Source organism: Diabrotica undecimpunctata, chromosome 8 (assembly GCF_040954645.1).
Source record: "Diabrotica undecimpunctata isolate CICGRU chromosome 8, icDiaUnde3, whole genome shotgun sequence".
Taxonomy (NCBI): Eukaryota; Metazoa; Arthropoda; class Insecta; order Coleoptera; family Chrysomelidae; genus Diabrotica; species Diabrotica undecimpunctata.
The window spans coordinates 55,336,625-55,357,102 of record NC_092810.1 but is presented as its reverse complement, the minus strand read 5'-3'; the positions used below and the strand labels follow the sequence as shown (position 1 = coordinate 55,357,102).

The 20,478-nt window shown below is 35.7% G+C and overlaps 1 protein-coding gene across 1 annotated transcript in view; it reads right to left on the bottom strand.

The window, feature by feature from the left end:
* LOC140447577 (solute carrier family 35 member C2) overlaps window positions 1-20,478 on the bottom strand; it is a 61,743-nt gene that overhangs the window by 23,136 nt on the left and 18,129 nt on the right. Inside the window, exon 2 of the mRNA XM_072540304.1 lies at window positions 2,936-3,150. Coding sequence (XP_072396405.1) covers window positions 2,936-3,150 — 215 coding nt within the window. The remainder of the gene's footprint in view (window positions 1-2,935; window positions 3,151-20,478) is intronic.

Genomic DNA, 20,478 nt, shown 5'->3' with positions numbered 1-20,478 from the left:
TTTTTTAAGCATGTAGTCTACATCACTCTCGTCTTCGGCTAGAATGGCTTGGTTTTAAGCAAAGTGTATCATGTACAATCTCTCATCTTCGATTGGGATGTCCATATTGCAGCAATCCCTTTCCACACTGAGAGCGTCTTATTCAGATACATTTTGAAGAGTGCTGTGTGCTAAGAGTAGGTGCTATGCAGCAGCCTTGCTTTAGACCCTTAGACAGAGTAATAGAAATTACTCTGGCTAATTTGGTACCAGTTTTAATGTATGTCGTCATTTTTGTAAAGCTGTTGAACTACTTTTAAATGTCTTTTGTTTATTCCTTGTTTTTCCATTACAAGTACATACACAGTACATACACAGTACTAAGAGTGGTATCCTATCGTATGCTTTTGTCAGGTCTATAAAGACTCTATGAGTTGAAAGGTTGTGGGCTAACCTTTTCTCAATAACCTGCATCAGAGAAAATATGGTGTCTATACATGATCTGTCTACACGAAAGCCATTTTGTTCTTCCACATCTGTCACCACTTTTCAATTTTATCTTTTTTTATTTTTTTATTGAGTCTTGAGAGTGAATTTATGACTGTAGTTCAAATAACAATTTCTACTGGTTTAAAAAAAAATATGCTAACTCGGCTCCCATTGGGCGTAGAAAACTCTTTTTTTTAATCTTCGTCTCGAAGCCAGCTACAATAATCTGCAAATTAGAAATGTGTAGGGTACATAGGGGGTGCTGCAGCTCTAAATATTTATAACTGCAATTTTACAACTTCATAAATAATTGTTTTTAATGGGTTAAGAAAAATTTTTTCATTATTTTCCAGTGGATTATGAAAATTTACGGCTTTAGAAAGAGAATGAAACAAGAATTGGCCCTCTACCATTTTTTTGGCAATCCTATGAGCATTCAAAGTTGAAGGTCGTGGGATAAACTAATTAACGTATCTCAGCAACAAATTAAGCGATCTAGGCCTACTACGGCTCATTCGATTCGTAATTTTATAGGCTTGAATGTAATATATTTGAAATAATAAAAAATCAATTTTGCAATAAATATTACGTTTTTTAATTATAACCTTCATTCGTCATTTTTGCAATAACAAATAAATTAAGTTGAACGTATACCGGCTCAAATTGAAGGCCTTATAGAGTACTTTCATAATCTATACAGAAATTACCCATTACAACACTTACTTTACGCACAAAATGAAAAAAACTCAAAAAATACGTATTTTGCACCTACAAACGCTCATAAATAAGCAATATCCAAAAATTTTTTGTTGAATGAACTGGGGGATTGCTCCTGAGGTTGCCCTTTATAACGTAGGCCACATTACATAAATTCCTGGATTACTGTGTAAAATCACCCTTTTTTCCCCCACAGCCTGGGCTATTAATTAACACATTCGCTGCTGATTTTTTTCGAGAGGTGTTACCCAGGAGCGGCAATAACTTTTTTCTAAAATATCATTGTAATTGATATTAGAATATATAAGTAATAATATTAAATAAAGTGTATATTTATTTATAAAATGTGATTTGAATTTTTAACTCCGATGGGAGTCATGCGCACCTGGCTAAGAATTTCTAGTGTATCGCTGACTGGCTCCGATCAGCACAAGGCAAATTAGAACGTTCTTCTAGAAAAATAATTATATACGGATTTTAGAAAAAGTATGTTGATTTATTCTATAAAATAAAGATTCACATATTGATTTGATTTTGATTCACATATGAGCAATTTCAAAGCATTCAACACAAAATCCGGGTAGATCAGGACATTTTTCGCAGTGATAGGTTGTCTGCTTTCTAATTTTTTGAACATATTTTACAACGCTTTCTCTTTGTTCGTCCCTTAATACCCATAGGAATTTTTGAAATACTTTGAAATATTTCTTGTTTTTCACAGTTTGAAGGGCCCGGCCAACTTTCCGTCATTTTGAATCACGAAACTACCACAGCAAAGAACTGGTAAAAATTTTCGACACTAAGTCCTCACTCACATCCTGACAAACATTAACTAACGTCGGCCTCGTACTAAGTAAAATATACCGTATTAAAAATCAACGGGTTACTGTTCCCGATCGGAGTAATGCTCACCTAGCAAAGGACCACTTTGACTCCGATCGGAGTCATTGGCAGCGAAAGTGTTAAAGTCAAAGAGAACTACATCTCGATCTCGAAGTTATCGGCCCTACTTATTAGCCCAATTTAACAACCCAACTCTACGACCCAACTCTACAAGTCAACTCAACTCAACTGTTCGCAATTCATTGTTAACCGTTTTTATATTCGTCCTTGCATTACGAAGTGATCAAACAATATTATGTATGAGTAAGCAAGGCCACCCAAGCTTGAATTACTTGCAACTATGCAAAACTGAGGTGTTTGTTAAAGTAATGTTTTTACTAAACTTGATTCAGTTAGAGCGTCCCCGATTCCTGATTAAAAACAATTCCAATTACACAATGAGAGATGTAAAAATATAACATTATTTAAGAATTTTAATATATTATTAATAATATCACACTTTGCCTACAATACGTCAACTCGTCCATTGTACCGAAACGAAGCAATAGATCGACCGAACAAATTTAAACAAATGAATAGCGTGTGGTAATTCCTCTACTTTGTTCTAAGCGAATATCTAAATGAATACATTATTTGTGTGAATCCCCAAAAATGCGTTTCGTTATCAAACATAGACAATGTGTGGGTTGCAATATGTGTAAAAAAGTTAATAACTACTGCTGACGTAATCACCATCTAGACCCCCCATAATCATCAAAAATAAACAAAAGCAAAGACCCCCTAGAGACATCAATCAGCTAATCAATCTGCTAATTTGTGATTATTCCGTAGCAGTTTAGTAGATATACTTGAATTGGTAACGTGGTTTAATATAATTTACATATATTTTAAATAAAAAAGTACTTACAAAGACACAGTGATTAATTCCAAAGCCCAATTGGAGAAACTAATGTCAATGCCACTAAATATTCCTGTTGTTCCCACAGCCATAAGGTACTCCTTCCATCCATAACTGACATTCTGTTTATTTTGTTTTTTAAAGAAAACTATTCGGATAAATGCAGCTAGAAGGAACTTTACACACATATGTATTATGACTGTAATTAATGGAAACTTGAAGCTCTGAAAAAAAAATACTTTTTATTTATAGAATCATAAATATTTATATTAAAATAATTATAACCACGGACGTAGTCAGGGGGGTTTGGAGGTTCAAACCCCCTCCCCCCGAAAAGTTAAGATATTGTTACGAACATGCATTCTACGTAGCCCATATAACGGTTGCAGGCCGGGACGAGGATGATCTGTCCTTCTAGAAGAATTAGAGGTGGACTACGCCAGAATATTCTAGTACATAATAACTTTTATATATAAGCATACCTTCTAACTACCTACCTGAGTTAAGTTTAGTTGATAAGATATTTTCGTGCTGTAAACTTATAAATAAATATATTTATATAAATTCGAACCGCTCGTTTTATTTAAAAACGTTACAATATTCATCATCATCATCATCACGTAGCGCTACAACCCTGGGTGGGTTTTGGCTGACTGTACAATTTTTTTCAAATTTGTTCGGTCTTCCATCAACCTAGGGTCAAATGGAATGTTCATTTTCCGAGAATCTGCTTGGATGTTATCTCTCCATCGCATTCTGGAACGACCGAGTGGTATTTTGCCTGTGGGAATCTCCTACAATATCTCTCTTACAATATTAACATCCATAAAATTAAAATCAAGATAGGACTGCGGCATATCTCATTTATCATCACCGCTACTATGTTGTGTTCTTGATAGAGCTCCGTTTGTCCAATATCAAATCTTCATAATTCATATCCGAAATTGGACAGTATAATTTTATCACCCAGTAGACCGAATGAATCTATTTGTTATTAAATACACACACGTAGTTAATTAGGTTACATACACATTTGGTCAATTATAAATAATAATTTGGACATCAGTCAAAAGTACTGACAAAGTTAAACAATTTACATAAATTAAATACACATATCACGCTAGGTACGCGAAAAATATTGACCCAAATAGAATTTATATAAAACTAATATCTCTTGACTAGAGAAGCATTCAATCAATATTCACTCAACGAACATATAGTCTTCAACGATCAACTGCATCAGTCTCTACTCAAAGTAATCCCGGGTCTACACCCATAGTGTACGTCTCAACAATAAACTCTGCTACTATTATTTGGTGTTTCCATTACAACAGAACGAACATCTTCACTGAGCCAACGAGGGGAATTTGTTCATGGTCCTATCGAGAAACAGAATACTTCAAGGAAGTTTGAGAGAGCCTATACAGTCCACGCCAGCAACACCCTCAGTAGCAGAGAGAGACCACTAGACCCGGGAGAACGAGAGCGGTACCAAAGCCGAGAGCCATACTAGAGCCGAGAGCGGTACCAAAGCCGAGAGCCATACTAGAGCCGAGAGCAGTACCAGAGCCGAGAGCAGTACCAAAGCCAAGAGCCATACTAGAGCCGAGAGCGGTACTAGAGCCGAGAGCGGTACCAAAGCCGAGAGCAGTACTAGAGCCGAGAGCGGTACCAAAGCCGAGAGCCATACTAGAGCCGAGAGCGGTACCAGAGCCGAGAGCAGTACCAAAGCCGAGAGCCATACTAGAGCCGAGAGCAGTACCAAAGCCGAGAGCCATACTAGAGCCGAGAGCAGTACCAAAGCCGAGAGCCATATTAGAGCCGAGAGCAGTACCAAAGCCGAGAGCCATACTAGAGCCGCAGAGCAGCCAAAGGACAGGACCGATTGCAGAACCCACCAGAAGCGAGGGATCCTCAACGTCTAAGAACACAAAAAACCGTAAGTTTTTGAATAATTACAAAATCTTCCAACTTTTACAATCTTACAATTTAACAAGTTTTTTTTTTATTACAATTTAACAATTTAGAACAACAATCTCCACTCTATCAATCGTATAATAATGTACTTTAGAATGCATACCATTTAAATAATACAGAGAATTGATAAAACAAAAATAAACGTCATTCACAACTATAATTAACTAAACAGTAATTTTGTATGACAATTTGAAAAAAGAAACGTTCATACATATAGCTTGCTTTTAATTACAATTAAATATTTTATTTCGAAAAATTAAAATAATTACGTAGCAAATAATTTCATTTATTTTGATAACAATATATATATATATATATATATATATATATATATATATATATATATATATATATATATATATGTATATATATCATTATAAGAGTGTGTGGATTACATCTTGACCTACCTCAATGCAAAGAATAGCACAGCAGGCAAGGTCAAACTCATATTTTGCTAAATTGCACATTCCGATAGAAAAGAAAGTGTTATAATACAGGTATACTTATTTAATACATAACGTACATTTAGTATTGTCTAATATATTTACCGCTGAATGTAAAAATTTTTAAAATAATCATGGAGAGTCTATACGTTAAGCAAGCGGAAATAGGAACAGAAATAGTGAAACTCGTTTCAAATACAAAAAAGGATTCCCAATCTCGGAAAAATCAACAATACATCCGGGATAGACAGGAAAAATTAGAAGAATATTGGGCAAAATTTTTAAATAACCACGAAAAGCTGCTAGAAGGGGGTATAACGAAAGAAAAATATTTTGAAACAAAATACTATGATCAGGTATTTAAGACATACATTGAGGGGAAAACCCTGTTGGAAGAATATGGAAGGGTGCTGAAAAGAGGAAAAGCACCGAAAGTAAAGGAGATACAGATAAGAAAACAAAGAATCGAGGAATTATTACGGCCAGAAAATGAACAAGACTTGCAGGAGGATGAAGAATTGCAGTCAGAGTTAAGAGAATACATGGAAAAGGTGAATACACTAATGATTGAAGCAGCAGTAAATGAGGAACTGGACGCTACAGATATTGGAGAAGTAGAGAGAATAAATCATCTAAAGAGGAAAGTCAGGGAAGTTTTAAAGAAAATAAGGCCAGGAATGCAACGGCCAGAAAGCACACAGAGGAGGGACGGTGTGACATTGCCGCAGGTAAAAATCCCTGTGTATGAAGGCAGATATGAAACGTGGAGAACTTTCCACGATCTGTTTACTAAAGTAATACATGAAAACGACCAGTTATCAAACGCAGAAAAAATGCAGTACCTAAAAACTCAAGTAAGAGGGGAAGCCAACAGAATGATACAACACTTAAACATATCCGAGGCCAACTACGAAGTGGCCTGGAACATGCTAAAAGATAGGTATGAGAACCCAAGGATGATATTGTTTAAATTAATAGACAGGATGCTACTAGCGCAGGAAGTAAAGGAATCTTCTGCTAGAGCATTGAAATCACTACATGACACCTTCCACGAAAGTCTGGAAGCCATAGGAGGGTTAGGAACAGACACGGAAGCGTGGAGCCCATTGATAGCCCGAATTATCATAACGAAATGGGACAATGAAACTAGGAGGCTGTACGAAAACCACATTGGAGACAGTAGAGAGATACCGACGTACAAATCGACACAAACATTCCTACAGCGAAGATTTCAGACACTGGAACTGCTGGAGTCAGAAAAAAGACAAGGGAAGCAAGGAGGATCTCTTAGGAAACCAAGAACACATTGCGTGATATGCAACGGAGATCACGGAGTACCGAACTGCAGAGAATTTCAGGAACTCAATGTAAGAGACCGGAACAGGATGATAAAAGAAAAAGGATTGTGTACAAAATGTCTAGCACATAAAAAAGAAAAACAATGTTATTCACAATATAGGTGCAGACACTGTGGCGGAGACCACCACCATATGTTGCATTATGAAAAAGGAAACACAAGCAACAAAAGAAACTCCAATGAAACGAAACGAGAACAAACACAAGAAAGAAATGGAAGAGATTCAAACAATAGAAGAAACGGGTACCAAGCTGATAGGTACAGAGGAGGAAATAATAATCCATACAACGCCAGAGAACAAAATAACGGAATGCGAGAAAATACACAAGATACCAATGGGCCTAGGAATAGCAACGACCAGCAAAGAGGGCAGAATTCAGTAAACTGTGCAAGCCATAAGGAAGGTGAAGCATTACTAGCGACAGCTGTGGTACGCATAAGAGATGCGAAAGGAGATTCACACATAATGAGAGCACTAATCGACCAAGGGTCACAATGCGCATTTATAACGGAACAAGCTGCGACGACGCTAGGAACAACAAGGAAGCCCATACAGGCGACCATATCCGGGATAGGCTCGTCAGGAGAAAAAACAGCCAACTGGAGTATGAAACTTTTAATCGAAACTCATTACGAAAGTGACTTCGAGATGGAAATAGAAGCACTAGTACTACCGAAGATAACAAGGAATTTACCGGAAAAGGATATAATTCTACCGGACTATAACGAGAAAAATGCAATACTGGCAGATCCAAGATATTACAAGGTAGGGAAGATAGACTTACTACTAGGAGTAAAAGAATACAGTTACATATTGACAGAAGGGATGCACAGAATAAGTAATGGACTCCTGAGTCAAAACACCAAACTAGGATGGATAGTTTCGGGAATAGCACGAGAAAGGGAGAATATAAAAGCAGAAGTAAGCTGTATGATATCAAGACAAGAAATGGACGTACAAATAAAGAACTTCTGGGAATTAGAAGAAGTAAATCAGGATACAAGTTTCTCAGTGGAAGAACAAGAATGTGAAGAACTGTATCGACAGACTGTAAAAAGGAATGAAGAAGGGAGATACGAAGTAAAAATTCCGTTTAGGGAAGACGTCGCAAAGTTAGGAGAATCTAAACAGCAAGCATTCGCCAGATTGATGCAACTAGAAAGGAAGTTTGCAAAAGACAAACAGTTAGAAGCGAATTACAGACAATTCATGGAAGATTATGAAAACCAAGGTCATATGGTAATAGCAGAAAACCAGGGAGATGGGTACTACTTACCTCATCATCCAGTGAGAAAAGAGGACAGTACTACAACGAAAATAAGAGCCGTGTTTGACGCATCAAGCAAAAGCTCATCGGCAGTAAGCCTGAATGATATTATGCACACAGGGCCGAAATTACAACAAGACTTGACAAATATACTATTACGATGGAGATCCAATAAGGTAGCATACTCAGCGGATCTGGAAAAAATGTTTAGACAAATCAGAATGGCAGAAGAAGACCAAAAATATCAAAAAATTTTGTGGAGAAAGGACACAAAGGACCACATACAAGAGTATAACTTAACGACGGTGACATACGGCACGGCCGCAGCACCCTTTTTAGCGTTAAGAACAATACAACAATTACAAGAAGACGAAGGAGCGAGGTTCCCGTTGGCATCGAAAATTGTAAAAGAAAACATGTATGTAGACGATATACTAGGAGGAGCTGAGACAGTGCAGGAAGCAGAAACAGCCCAAAAGGAATTAATACAACTGTTCAGAAAAGGAGGTTTCACTCTTAGAAAATGGTTGAGCAACGAAGAAAAAATAATGGAGAACGTACCGGAGGATATGAGGAACGTAGACTCGAAGGCATTCAAACAAGAAGAAGTACGGAAAACGTTAGGAATACACTGGTCACCTAAAGAGGATATAATCACATTCAAAATAGGGATAACGACGGCAAAGAAAATAACGAAAAGACACGTACTGTCAGAAGTAGCAAAACTATACGACCCACTGGGATGGATAGCACCTGTAGTAATTCAGGCGAAAATGTTCATACAGGAATTATGGGAGCAAAAGACCAGTTGGGATAAAGAATTAACTAGCAACCAACAAAGCAGGTGTAATACATACCAGGCGCAATTAGTAAATCTGGAGAAAATAACATTGCCCAGGTGGAACAACTTAAGCAAGATAAACAGAGTAGAACTACATGGAATTGCAGATGCGTCTATGAAAGGATATGGAGCGGTAATCTACTCAAGGGTATTAGGCCCAGAAATTAAAACGAATCTAATGATAGCAAAATCGAAAGTCGCACCATTGAAAGGGAAAACGACGTTACCGAGGCTCGAGCTGTGTGCCGCGGTACTACTAGCAAATTTAATGAAGAAAACCCTACAAGCATTGAACAGGGAAAACATTGAGGTATATGCATGGTCGGACTCAACGATAACCCTGGCTTGGATAAGGGGATCATCAAAAAGGTGGAAAATGTTCGTCGCCAACAGAGTAGAGGAAATAAGACGCGTTATAGGACCGAAAAATTGGCATAAGGTAGATACAAAGGAAAATCCAGCGGACATCCTCTCACGTGGAAGTACCGCATCAGAATTATTAGAAGCAGAGCTATGGTGGAAGGGACCAACTTGGCTGACTAGTAACAAAACTTTAACTCAGGAATCAGAAGAAATACCAGAGACAAATGAGGAGGAAGTCAAAACGAAAATAACGGTGCACACGACAACGATAAAGGAGGACATATGCGAGAGATTCTCAAATTTAGAAAGAATGAGAAGAGTACTTTCATATTGTAGGAGATTTGCAGACAAATGCAGAAAAAAGAAGGACAATGGACAAAGTCAGCTTACAGTCCAAGAATTAGAGGAAACGCTATTAAAGGTGATAAAGCACACACAGCACGCCTACTTCAAACAAGAAATAAATAAGCTGGAGAAGAAACAGCAATTAGACAAGAAAAATAAATTAGCGTCATTGGTACCATTCCTGGATAGACAAGGAATTCTAAGAGTCACCGGAAGACTGAGACACACGAATCTAAAGTGCGGAGAAAAACATCCGATAATTTTGCCAAAGGATAGTGCATTAACAAAGTTACTTATAACAGATAGTCACGCAAGAAATCTACATAGCGGATTACAACAAACACTACAGTACATAAAAAGGAAATACTGGATAATCAACGGCAGAAGAACCGTGAAAGATCATCTAGCAGAATGTTTAAGGTGCAGGAGGTATAAAAGCCAAGCAGCACAACAATTAATGGGAGATCTACCGAAAGACAGAGTGAACCCGAGTCATCCCTTTACTAACACAGGGATAGATTATGCCGGGCCAATAAAAATAAGTACCACGAGAGGCAGAGGACAGAGGAGCTATAAGGGCTACATCTCAGTATTTGTGTGTCTGTCAACGAAGGCAGTACACCTTGAGGTAGTAAGCGATATGTCTACGGATGCTTTCATCGCAGCGTTCAAGAGATTTACGGCACGCAGAGGACAGTGCAACAACGTATACAGCGATAACGGAACCACATTCGTAGGAACAGCAAATTTGTTGAAAAAAGAAAATCAAAAAATAGATGACGAGATAAAACAAGGATTACTGGCACTAGGTACCCAGTGGCATGTCATACCTGCATATGCACCACATTTCGGAGGATTATGGGAGAGCGCAGTGCGAATAATGAAATATCACTTGAAAAGAATCATCGGGGAAACAGTTCTAACATATGAAGAATTGAGTACGGTGCTGGCACAAATAGAAGCATGTATGAACTCGAGACCATTATGTGGGTCATCAGAAGACCCTGAAGGGAAAATAGCCCTGACACCAGCTCACTTCCTTATAGGGAGAGAAATTATATCACCAAATCGGGAAGAAGAGCTTACGACTTATTTGAAGATGCCGACGAGGTGGAGATTAGTGGAGAAAATAAAAAGAGACTTCTGGAAAATTTGGAAACAGGAAAACCTGCACCAATTACAACAGAGAAATAGATGGCATAAGGCGCACCCTAACATAAAAGAAGAAGAAATAGTTATAATTAAAGAAGAGGATACACCTCCAGGCAGATGGCCATTAGCGAGGGTAACAGAAACACACCCTGGAGCGGAGGGATTAACCAGAGTAGTAACAGTGAGAAAGGCAAACGGGAAACTGACTAAAAGACCCATACATAAGCTAATACGACTGGAAGAAGAGAAACAGGAAAAGCCGAAAAAGGCAGCAGCACTAAGATGGAAGAAAATACTAGTAGCTATAATGTTTTTAACGATGTTAAAACCCATAAAGGCAGAACCGTATAAAATATATAATCCGGTACCAGGATTTTTCACAGAAGACCTTGGAGAGGTCGTCATAGACCGGGGAACATTTCGAATAAAGGTGTTACTCGAAAAAGGAAGAATTCGAACAGAGCACCAACTAATAGGAAATATGATACAAGGCGTACGAGAACTGTGTCATGAGATAAAAATCGTGAATTGTAAGGATATAATAGAGAAGTTAGAGGAAGGACAAAGAAAGGCGGAGTCAGTAAGCGAGGGGTTGACAGTAGAAATAAAAGGAAGGGAAAGAAGAGGAATATTAGGAACAATATTAACCTCAGTATTTGGAGTCAATGACGAAGCCTACAGTAACATTGAAGCATTAGATAATAACCAAAAGGAGCTAATAAAGGGATCACAGCACCAGGCGAAGATAATGTTAGAAACAATAACATCAATCAATCACACAGAGAACAGGATAAACGAGCAAATGAACAAGTTTAACAAAGCACTAATCACAGGTCTACAAGAAATATCTAAAGGACTTAACGAAGTAGAAGACAAAGCACAAAAACTAGAAACCGAATATAGCACGTTACGAATACAAACGATAGCATTACAAGTTATGGACTTCATAAACGAATATACTCAATTTTACCAGGGAATATTAAACCTTCACTATAACCACGGACACTTCATTGATATAGTGAAACCGGGTGAAATAACCAAATTAATAGGGAAAGCAGGGCAGATACTGCCTCAAGGGGTCGAAATACGACGACAACCCATTATAGAAACAGAAGTCAGTCATGACGACAGATATATAACAGTCATCGGCTACTTCATAGTGACAGGGAAAAATAAGTACAGCATGCTCAAAGTCACGGCCATACCACTTAACGTTGAGGGGTCGGTGTTGCGCACATTTGTCGCCCCAAGGAATCTACTGGTCGTAGATTATAACACACTGCACTACTTCGAATTGACCACGGAAGATAGAGAAAGGTGCTTACTGTTGACAAAGGCGCAGATAGCGTGCTCACCAACGGCTATAAGAAACATGGATACCCAACCAAACTGCATACTAGAAGAAATTTATGAGCGATCTAAGAATAGCACATGTCCAGTGGTAGCCAGGACAATACAGACAGCTCAATGGAGTAAGATGGGTACTCCCAACCTCTGGCTAGTTATCACGCCAGTCACGATACACATATCCATTATTTGCGATGGAAATCGGAGCGAAAGAGTACTGGAACGAGTCACATTCCTGAAGCTTTCACCCAAATGTATCGCCCAAACGAAAAATATTACATTACTCCCCACTAGCAGTGGGGTGGACAGAGCAGTGACGAGTTGCCTGAAGTCGCCAATCACTCCCGTGGCCCAACTGGTGGCGAGGACACCCCGCAAGTTTAACACGCCTCTAAACACCTACCTTGACATACCAGGAGGAGAGCTACGTCATGTGTTACTTGAGGAGGAGAGTCTGGAACAAGAAATGACGCATACGCAGTGGCGATCGATTCACGAATCTAATTGGCATTATTTTGTGGCCACCGGGATCATTACTATAATGGTAATAATTGGGATACTCACGTTATGGAAGTACCGTCCTGTTGCACGACTATGTCGTTCAGGGAATCCACAAACTCAGACTAACGAACAGGAAGTACCTGTATTAGTTAGTAATCGGCACAACAATGTACGGTCGACTTCCCAAGTTGACATCCCACTTTCCACATTTTCATCCAATTGCCCTAATTTTAATCTAGAGATAGAGTCGGACATTGATAGCTAGGGTACGGTTGGAAGATTATTGATTATTCTTAAGCTATTTATAATTTATCATGTTTGAATTTTACTATGTTATGTAATACTTATATGTAAACTTTGAGTATTGACACTTGGGCCAGATTGCCCGATTCCGCAGTATGTCCAATATCAAATCTTCATAATTCATATCCGAAATTGGACAGTATAATTTTATCACCCAGTAGACCGAATGAATCTATTTGTTATTAAATACACACACGTAGTTAATTAGGATACATACACATTTGGTCAATTATAAATAATAATTTGGACATCAGTCAAAAGTACTGACAAAGTTAAACAATTTACATAAATTAAATACACATATCACGCTAGGTACGCGAAAAATATTGACCCAAATAGAATTTATATAAAACTAATATCTCTTGACTAGAGAAGCATTCAATCAATATTCACTCAACGAACATATAGTCTTCAACGATCAACTGCATCAGTCTCTACTCAAAGTAATCCCGGGTCTACACCCATAGTGTACGTCTCAACAATAAACTCTGCTACTATTATTTGGTGTTTCCATTATAACAGAACGAACATCTTCACTGAGCCAACGAAGGGAATTTGTTCACCGTTAGCTCGTTATTTGTTCTTCTTATCCATTATCCATCGTTTTATCTCATTTACAATCCTTTGGTTGCTGCAATCATTTGATCCACAAATGCTAAGCACTGATGTTTTTTGTGGTAGATCAGATCTGTTCTACTAATGTTTGCTTCATGTATAACCTTTTCTAATATAATGCTAATCATTATAGATGATAATGGATCACTCTGCCGCACTCCTTCCTTGACCTTAAAACTTTCTGTTATACTATTGTTGATCTTGACTTTATTCAGTGTACTTCGGAGAGTTAATGATGTTGTTTAAGTATATGTTAACAGGAAAAAACAAGAAATCATATTTTCTGGGAGAGGCAAACGACTCTGCGAAAATTATAGGGGCATAACAGTGTTAAATGTCGCCTACAAGATATTATCAGGAATTATATACAGCCGTCTTAAATCGTTTTCCGAAGAAAGAATTGGTGAATACCACTGTTGTTTCAGATCAAAGAGGTCAACTATAGACAAATACATAGTCTAATCTTAGAATCTACAAAACATTAATTAGACCAGTGGTCACATATGGACATTTCATTGTCATTATTCTTTGTATGTGTCCGAACCAGATAAGTTGTTTTGTTGTTAGGTCATCTGTGCTTGTTCGTTTGATTCCCATTATTTCTCTAATGCGTTCGTTGGTAATCCTTTCTCTTCTAGATCTTCCTGCGGCTCTTCTCCAAAAATCCATTTCCGTCGCTTTCAGCGTTGCTAGTGTTCTTTCTTTCAGTGGCCATACCTAACAGCTGTACAAAGTGATACTTTCTACTATAGTCTCATATATCCTCTTTTTATTTTCTTTGCTGATGGATTGGTCCCATAAAATGCCGTTTAACATTGTGATGGCTTTTCTCCCTGACGTATTTCTCTTTCTTACGGCTTTGTCTAATGTTCCATCTTGTGAAATAGTGATACCTAGATGTTTGTAGTCACAGCAGTGCTTTATCCTGGTGTTATCGTCTAATATGAGATCTTTTTGTTCTACTCCAATGCACAGGTATTCGGTTTTCTTTTTATTAATTCTAGACCCCATATATCATACTCTTATATCAATTAATTTTCGTGCCATATGGTTTAAATCGTCATAATCTTGAGCCATTATTACTTGATCGTCTGCAAAGTTGAGCGTATATACCATAGTGTTGGTGAGCGGTATATCCATTGTCCTGCATTTTTGTTTCCATCTTTTTAAAGTACTTTCGAGGTATATTTTAAATAAAGTGGAGGACAGACAACATCCTTGCTTTAATCCTTTTGATGTTATAAATCCTGTTGTTATTTGTGTCCCCGCTTTTATTTTTGTTATTGGTTGGTTGTATAGCACTTTGACGGCTTTTATTAATTCTATATTAATATTCGTGCTTTCCATTGATTGTCACAGCTTCTTTAGTGGAACGCTGTCGTAGGCTTTCCGTAGGTCGACGAACAACATATGAATCTCTTGATTCTGTGCCATCTTTTTTTCTATTATCTAGGTTAAGGAGAAAATGTGGTCAATAGTGGATCGACCCGTACGAAATCCTGCTTGTTCTTCTGCTTCATAATCTAAGTATTCTCTCTCAATTCGGTTCTTTAAAATCTTTCCATATATTCGACTCATAGATTCGGTTACAGCTATTCCTCGGTAATTTTCACAATTATTTTTATCACCCTTTTTATGTATAGTACCGAGGTATGATATCTTCCATTCCGTAGGGATTTCGCTTGTGTTTATGCATTCTTGAAATATTTGTCGAAGACATTAGTACAATTTGTTCGTTCCGTACTTAAACAATTCTCCGGGTATATCCCCTGGTCCGGGTGCTTTGTTCCTCTTCAGCTGTTTACATACATTTTTAATTTCCTCTGTTGTTAATCTTATTGGTGAGCCGACTATTGTAATTCTATCTTGGTTTTGATTTCTATGTTCTTGAAATTCAACTCTATTCTCCACCAAAAGTTCTTTGAAATACTCTTCCCAGTCTTCCGGTTTTATGCTCTGTATTACTTCTTTATTCTTTTCTCAATTTTTTTATCAGTTTCCAGCTTTCTGTGCTTCTGGTTCCTCCTAGATAAGTATTTATTCGTTGGCAGTTTCTTTCTCAAGACTCGTTCTTCTTCTTAGAGACTTTCCTTCGTACTTCTGCTTGTTTTTCTTTATAATTTAGTTTGTCTTGTAATGATTTGGAGCTTAAATATTGTTGGTATAGTTGTCTTTTACATTTTATTTCTTCCTCTTTTTCGTTATCCCACCAGTATGGTTTGTTTACCTTGGGTTTTATGTAGTATCCCATTGCTTCAAATGCTGCTTCGTGTAAACAGTTTTTTATACGTTCATATAACTGGTCGATATTCTTAGGGGCGTGAATTTGTAGCTTGTCATCCAACCGATTTTTGAATAAGTCTTGGGTACTTTCTTCATCTAGGCTTCTGATGTTGTATCTTCGTTCCTGTATTTTTTCTGTCTTGTTTGTGTCTATATGTGTTTCTCTCTGTTGTCTTCGGATTGTGAAGTGTATTTTTGAACGTAATAAATAGTGATCGCTACCGCACGTTGCGCTTCTCTGAACTCTTACATCTTGTACTCTCAGTCGGGTTTTTTGTTTTGTTACAATATAATCGATTATTGATTTTATGTTTGGTGTTTCCTGAATCCATATATAGCTGTGTATCAGTTTATGTGGAAAGTATCCATTTAAGATTTTGAGTTGATTCTGGTTGCATAAATCTATGAATCTTTCACCATTGTTGTTCGTGGTGTCTTCTCCGTATTTTCCTACTATTTCATCCGCATCTTTTCTTCCTACTCTACTGTTAATATCCCCCATTAATATTATTTTCCGCGATTGACTTACTTTCGATATTTCTTCGTGCAGCTGTTCAAAAAATGCGTCTTTTACGTTGGCTAGTGCGTCGTTATTTATTGCTTATACGCCCATAGTTGTTAGTTTATACCCATGAAGACACATATTTACTTTAATTAATCTTTCATTTATGGTTTCCCAGGTTGTCGGTGTTGCCACATATCAATAAATTTACTTATTCTCGGTAATTTGGTAATTAAGGTTTTACTATAAGTTTAGCGTCAAAATACTCAAGGTACATTATTATTGCGTACATATATTGTCCTTGTACGAGACAGGGCGCGGTGAAAATAATTATGGAAAATTGGATCGCTAATGGTACGAGGTTGAGAAACGCTGGAGTAAGTCTTTGATAAACCCATATGAGAAATTGTTGCAAAATTTTCTTTTGGTATATTTCATTGTTTAATCTAATTTAAGCCTAATGCCACAACACAGAATGTTCTATTATCACTTTCTCAATTGTGTGTATGTGTGCTGTTGCTTTTCTTGATTCTGGAATTCCTCATCACCTGAACTTAAATTTCTTAATTACTTTTTTGATGTCTTCTATACTTGTATTGCTATATTCCTCTTTAATACTTTGAAACAGTAAGATAATGTAGCAAGTGTAATTTATATAATTTACAATATTGTCCCCCATGTTTGCTTGTATTAATATTTTGATATAAAAATATTTTTAACTGTAAAAAGCTATTTCTTGAAAATTATTTAACATAATTCAGTATTCTTTGGACAGTGAACAGGTGTGTATCGATATCGATAATCTGTACCGGTGTCCTTGACTAGTGCCATTTACAATTTTGTACGTATTTAATTTGAATACAGAAATAAAACCGATCTACAAAAAAGGTAGGATCTAATTATTTACTACATGGACGTATAAACATAGATGGACATAGCAATAAGATACCTTAAACACACACTGTTTTGAAGCTTCGATATTCCTGGACAAGAGGGTATAGGGGAGTAAAACGGGTATCGATAGACTGTGATATTTCCTCAATGAGCATAAGCGTGCTTGAATTTTTACTCGCGGGGATAATTATTCAGACGTTAATAATTGGAAGTAATAATGTATAAAAACACGTTTTAATAGAAAAAATAAAATACAATTTTATTTGCTTTAAAATTAATACAATAAAATATAGTTGAGCTTAAGTTAATGTTTTAATAGGTATCAAATAATGCTACGATAAAAAAAAACAATTAAAAAATATACATTTGTCAAATTTAAGTACATACCTATATTTATTGAAAATGTATTTAAACATATTTTTTCAAATTGTGACAAATTTGTTTTAATACAATATGAATAGATTCCTCGTAGTAAGGGTTTCTCCTACAAAAATATTTATTGCTCATTCCAAAGCTCTTGTTGGCATTTGACATAAAATTATTTGCAAATATACTTATTAAAAAGTAGGCGTGAAAATGTATAAATTATTGGAAAGCTATTTAGCGAACAGAAGTATTAAAGTAAAAATGGTAAATAGACATAATAGAAGACGTTGGTACAGACATAAATTTATTGATTGCGAAATAAAACAGTCTTAGTAAGAACGCTTCTTATGCGCACGGTGTTAGCATCTAAAGTAGCCTTCGTTTCATGATGAATTAAAATTTTAAAATATTTCTCAAGAACCAATTTTAAAAGTTGCATAGAGTGACCATCGATTGCATCTTCATCATACATATGGTCACCAAAATGCTCATAAATTTATTTTGGGACATTTTGTATTGTTTTATTAATCAAAATATTCATAAAGTTTTTAACTGGTCTGTTGTAGATATTTATAGTTTTATTAAAAAATCTGAAATATTTTTCAGCTTCCTTACAAGTTTTAATAACCAAAAAGGATGCTTTTGAAAGGTTTTATACTGTTTTCTCTGTTGAAGTTTAGAGTAAGTTTTATCATTAATCAATATTATTTGGAAACCTACATAAAAAAATAAATGAGTTTTATTCATTTCACTAATTTATTTGAATTCATGGGAAATATTAAATTAAAAAGGTACTAAACAGATCTTTTTAATCAGATGATGTCTACTTACAATTTAAAAAGGTCTATACTAATTTCATGAACTAATATCTTGTTCAATACATTAATGTATATAAATAAACCCAATGGTACGACTATGAAAGACATATTTTAAAATGTAAACAAACAGGCTTCCTCAGTTGCTCATCTTAAATAATGTAAAATAGCAGTACTTACAAATTAAATGAGCCATTGGAATGTAAATATTTCGTTTTTTGCAAATGCAATACTGTAGCACCATTATTATAATATGTTTATTTCACTATTTACAAATATCACTCAAAATACAGCCAAAATAACGAAAAACAACAACTTTTCCTCATCTTGGGTAAAAAGTAAACAAACATGGAACAGCATTTGAAGTTTGACGTAGAGCCATAAGACAGAGAAATGTAAACACCGTTGCCATTAAGAAATAGTTTTCAGTGCTTCTACATATAAAATAATTGGTTGATATCTGTTATACGCTATTATTAAATAATATGCACACTATGTGCACACTTGATGTTTTAATTACAATTAAATATATTAATTTAACTAATAAATTATAATTTTGGTTTGATAGCACCTGTAGAGTATAAAATAAATATAGTAATATTTTCAGCGATACGTGAATAAGATATTTTAATAAAAAAACGTGACAACATTTTAAGGTGCTGAGAATGTGACCTATTCAAATAATTTTGGCTTCACATTTTTATGTAAATAACTGAGTCCATCTGTGTTTATACGTCCATGATTTACTATCATGAGTGAATCGGGGGATGGTGTTGAGCCATCCCAGAATAATACATTCTTAATGGATAGAGAAGAAAAAAGTCACATTAATTTAAATAATAGATATAAATCAAGTTATTCAGGGGATTACTATGTATTTGTAGAATCTATATACAAAAACTTGTCCCGTTTATCACCAGTATGTGTCAATAATTATTTATTTAAAAACCAGTATTTTAAATACGATGTACTACTACTAAACATTAAATCTGCTGGCAGGAATAAGGTAAAAGTAGTTTTTAAAACTTATACTTGCGAAAATTCTCTAATTAAACATCAGCATTTTTTATTCAAAAGAAGGGAATTATTAGGTAAGTTTTTTTGTTTTTGGATGAAAAGTATATTTAAAAAAATATTGTTTCAGACAAAAATGTTATTGTCGGAGTAAAAAGGTTAAAACGGAAAATAATTTATTCGGATAACGAAACAATTCTTGTTCCTAGCCAGATGGTAATTTTGACATTTGAAGGAAATAGCATTCTTAAGACTGTTAATTTAGACTCGGTTAGGTTTAATATTGAACAATATAATATACCCGGTTGTTCAGTGTTTTAATTGCTTTCGGTTCGGTCATACTACTCGGCAATGCAAATCAACCACAAATCGTTGTAAAAAATGTCAAATTCATGAAAATAATGAAACATGCCTTAACTCCCTATTCTGTGTACATTGCAACTCCACTGAACACAACTCGCTCTCTAAACAGGGTCCTGTATTTAAACATCAATATAAAATCCAATCAATCATGGCTTGAAAAAATACTACTTCTAAAGATGCAGCAACCATAGCTAACAATCCGTCCTACGCCAAGATAACTACAAATAATAGATTTGATATTTTCAATACTATACAAAATTTCCTTGCCTTAACCCCCAACGTCCTTAAAGGTACAAATCAAAATCAATCCCATGTACCTATTTAAAAAAAACAAGAAACAAGCGTAAAGCTACCTCTCCTACTGCGCTCAAAAACCCACCAACTTTTCCCAGATTTCACGATGATAAATACCTCATCCCAACCAATAATCTCTAATCCCTACCGGGACGAGTTTATGGCTTATAAAGAAAAAATAGAATGTAAAATAATTAATGAAATTCCAGACTTAGTAGAAAATCTTATTAAGAAAATTAACCCTAAAATATTTTTACCTAACTTACAAAAAAAAATACAAAGGAAGAAATTGAAAGAATGTTGATCAACCTAATAGATATTGTAAGTGATGGAGAACAACAGGACATTTAACATACTTCAGTGGAACTGTCAATCTATAAATAAACATAAACCTAGATTACTTAATTATCTTAAGAACAATATTGTTAATGTCATTTTGCTTAATGAAACATGGTTTTCTCAAAATAAAAATTTTGCTTTAACAGGTTACTACGTTATCAGAAGCTATA